Source organism: Acipenser ruthenus, chromosome 5 (genome assembly GCF_902713425.1).
Source record: "Acipenser ruthenus chromosome 5, fAciRut3.2 maternal haplotype, whole genome shotgun sequence".
Lineage (NCBI taxonomy): Eukaryota > Metazoa > Chordata > Actinopteri > Acipenseriformes > Acipenseridae > Acipenser > Acipenser ruthenus.
This window is the reverse complement of record NC_081193.1, coordinates 20,734,877-20,738,561: the sequence shown is the minus strand read 5'-3', so window position 1 is coordinate 20,738,561 and position 3,685 is coordinate 20,734,877. Positions and strand designations below refer to the sequence as shown.

Here is a 3,685-nt window from a genome sequence, read left to right as displayed (position 1 = left end):
TTTACCCCCCTCCCATAACGTGCCGTTAAGTACTGGTGCGTGTCCGCTTAATGTTTGAGTCTAGCTGCAGAAGTACAATTAGTGCAAAAAACGCAGTTTTTAAAATTGTGCTAATCTGAAAACCTGAAAACTGTTAATATACTAAAGGGAAAGCACTTGTGAAGCTGAATCAAGAATTTCAATGCAGAGTTCCTGAAATGCAGTACGATTTATTGGCAACATTGAGCCTATTAAAGCTCGGGAATCGGACAATGCAATGTATTTGCCAGAACTCCCGAAGGTCTGTAAAGAACACGACCCGGGACTTCTGTATCCAGATGAATTCGACCTACTGGTGCTTTTGGCCACGCTATCTGTTATTGCAACTGCAGAAGGACGTTTCAGTGTTAAAAAATAAATAAAAATACGCCACATCGTATTTCATTGAATGGCGAGTGTTATTTATATAACCATATCTCTCTCAGTCTATATGTTGTAGCGATCTTCCCGCAGGCAGGCGCATCACATAGGGCGAGGCAATCCACACAGAGGGAGAGAGCGGGCGCGAACACGGGACTTCTCGCACTAAAGCATAGCGTCGATACCGCTGTACAAAATAGCTGGCTCCTTTTTTGCAAAGAGCACATATCGGGTTTATGTCTTTTGTGTGTGATTACGTCTACCAGCCCTACTGCTGCTTTCCCCCGTGCACGCTACACACTCCCCTGCCTGCCTCAAGTACGCCCCTGATTTGCTAACAGGCTACAGTCCGACGAGTGTGTACCGGGGTACCTGCGTCCACTTCTAACACCAATGTAGCTATCTTGGTTCCCGCAGGCAGGCGCATCACACAGGGCGAGGCAAACCACACACAGGCGGAGGGCGGGCGCGAACCCGGGACCTCTTTTGTCTTTGTGTGTGATTACGTCACCTACCAGCCCTACTGTTGCCTTCCCCCGTGCACACTACAAGATAGATAGATCAAGTATAATTATATACCTGAAGAAAAACTACGCATTGAACACACGATCAGGTTGCGTCATTCGAATACACAATGTTGATGTGCCAACTCACCCGAATTAGGATGTTCTTTGACTACAATTCCCACAACACCTTGTTAAAGGAGAAGGTGGAACAGAGAATCACATGACATCGGTCTGCTTCCGCGTGTGTCTGCACTTTGCATTCAGAGATTTCTTAACTTAAAATAACACATTGACTTACTTTATTTTAAGATTTTATACATGTCTATATAACTATAAGAAAATTCTCTTTCTAAATATGGAACCAAGTAGTAACAACAGCGTAAAAGCTATTTTGTTTGATTTGGACAACACTCTGATCGACACGTCTGGAGCTAGTAAAATAGCAATTGAAAAGGTACTGTAATTGTAATTATTTAATTTAAGTACATATGCATATCGTTTTGATCACTTTAACAATTAAAGCTATCCATACCATATGTTTCTTACTCTAGCTTAAAAAACGTTTTTTTCGTACAAATATGAGTTTTGTATTTGTACTTTACTGTGTATTATTACCATAGCAATACTTTTTTTATTATTATTTATTTATTCAATCTTTAACCATGAAAAACCCTATTGAGACCGAGGCCTCTAAGAGTGTCCTGGCAAGATGACCAGAAACAGACAGTAGTCATTTCACATCCCTAAAAACAACATCACTCTAAAAGACAATCACATCATACATTCAATCTGGGATCAGAAACATTTACAGTTTGATACTTCTTGGAACCGACTCATTAAAATAAATATAATCTTAGTCATTATTCTTCGTTTAGCTGATACATTTGGGTTATTTATCTGATGCTCGATCATACCCCGGATACTTTATGAATACGACTGGGCAATTTTGAGTTTGGTACAGTAAAATATAATAAATACGATAGGTAAAAGAGAAAGGATAAATGACATTATAGAACTCACTTAATAGACAAGGGGTGTTAGCCTACATTACACTATTTAACTACTGTAAAACTGTATCACTGTTATGGCTCATGGTCATATATTTTTTTTTGTAATGAACAACACATTATAATGGAACCTGACTGTAAAAGTCATAGAAAACAGCTGTGTATCAAACCGACAGAGCCATTGAGGTTAAAACAATGTTAATCCTTTGTGGACAAAACCAGTTATTGAACTAAACCCAACAAAATCATACAATACAGTGGTGTACCAAATATGAAGGTAAAAAGGACGGTTACCATGAGATTAAGCTTAAGGAGTTGCATATCACTGAAAATATGAAGTTGGCATCTCAAAAGGTTTAGGAGGTGACATTTCGGCAGTGAATTTACAATTAAACATTTGTTCTCTTCATGGGCATGCTTAATTATTTGATTACATTTTTTTTAAATGTTATTTATTATAGGTTAACCATTTCCTGAAGTCCAAGTTTGGCAACGAAGACAGCATCATAGAGGTTAGTGAAAGGTTCAATACTAAGCTATGTCAAGAATCATTTGATCCTTTGAAGATGAATATAGACGATTTAAGGACAGCTCACTGGGATGAAGCTATACAGGAAATCAAGGGCACTGAACCCAACAGGACTTTGGCTTCAGAATGCTATCGCTTATGGAAAACAACACGCTTACAACATTTAGCCATTCCAGAACCAGTAAAGAGCATGCTAGCAGAGCTTCGGAAAACCTATAAGCTGCTTTTACTCACCAATGGTGACACGCAGACGCAAAGAGAGAAGATCAGCGCTGTGGGATGTCAGGAACTGTTTGATGCTGTAATTGTTGGAGGGGAACATGCAGAAGAGAAACCTGCTGTTTCTATCTTCCAGCACTGCTGTGAGGTCCTGGGAGTGAAGCCCGAGTCCTGCATGATGGTAGGCGATTCTCTTGACACCGATATTCAAGGTGGTATCAATGCGGGATTTAAAGCAGCAGTTTGGATAAGCAAAACAGCAGTCACAACAGAGACAACCAGACCCCACTATACGGTTCCTGCAGTGCTGGATGTGACTACGATTCTGAACAACATGAATTAAGAACCACTCTGTTTATTAAAAAATTGAGTTTTGCACCTTGGTCTACTGGGGCCCGATGGTCACACCAAGATGACTGTTGCTGACATTTTTTAACAAAAATTGCTCTAAAAAAACACTTGATTTAAAACTTTAGATTGAAAGACCTTGAATGTTCCCAAAGGATTTTTGAAAACAATGTTTCTCTTTATTAGTTGAATCTAACAAATAAATACAGTTGTTCTGAATTTTGCTGATTTTGTTTTTATGCAGGAGACTTGTTGTTTAACTCGCAGAGCTCATTAAAGTGGAATAGAAATCCTTGTACGCTACTTGCTGTTGTCAGTATCCCAAACTTCTGAGGTCCAAGCCAGTTTCTTGACTAATATGTGTCTGGTGTTTCTGTTTTTGGCAAGGATCAGGCAGCAGGATATGAAACCAAAACATTTTATTTATTTTTTTATATATAAAATGATTTTTTTTTTTTTTTTTTTATTTCATGCTCGCTACATATCACTGATTTTTCAGTTCTGGGTATCAAAAGACAATGGGTTGAATTACAATGTTAATTTCTATATGTATTAAAAAATGGGTGTTTGACAGGTTGTTCTATTCTTTTATACTAAAATATTAGGCCTACTTTTGGTTGAATGTTAACCATATTCATCCATAATTTTGCTTTCAGTGGACATCAGAATCTAATTTA

At 38.4% G+C, this 3,685-nt stretch overlaps 1 protein-coding gene across 1 annotated transcript; it reads left to right on the top strand.

Moving 5' to 3' along the window:
• Positions 1 to 1,062: 1,062 nt before the first annotated feature.
• On the top strand, positions 1,063 to 3,311 carry nanp (N-acetylneuraminic acid phosphatase). The gene is made up of 2 exons (XM_034003155.3): positions 1,063 to 1,359; positions 2,374 to 3,311. Exons 1-2 carry the CDS (start codon positions 1,261 to 1,263, stop codon positions 3,001 to 3,003), a joined length of 729 nt encoding a protein of 242 aa, XP_033859046.1. The 5' UTR covers positions 1,063 to 1,260; the 3' UTR covers positions 3,004 to 3,311.
• The last annotated feature ends 374 nt before the right edge of the window (positions 3,312 to 3,685 follow it).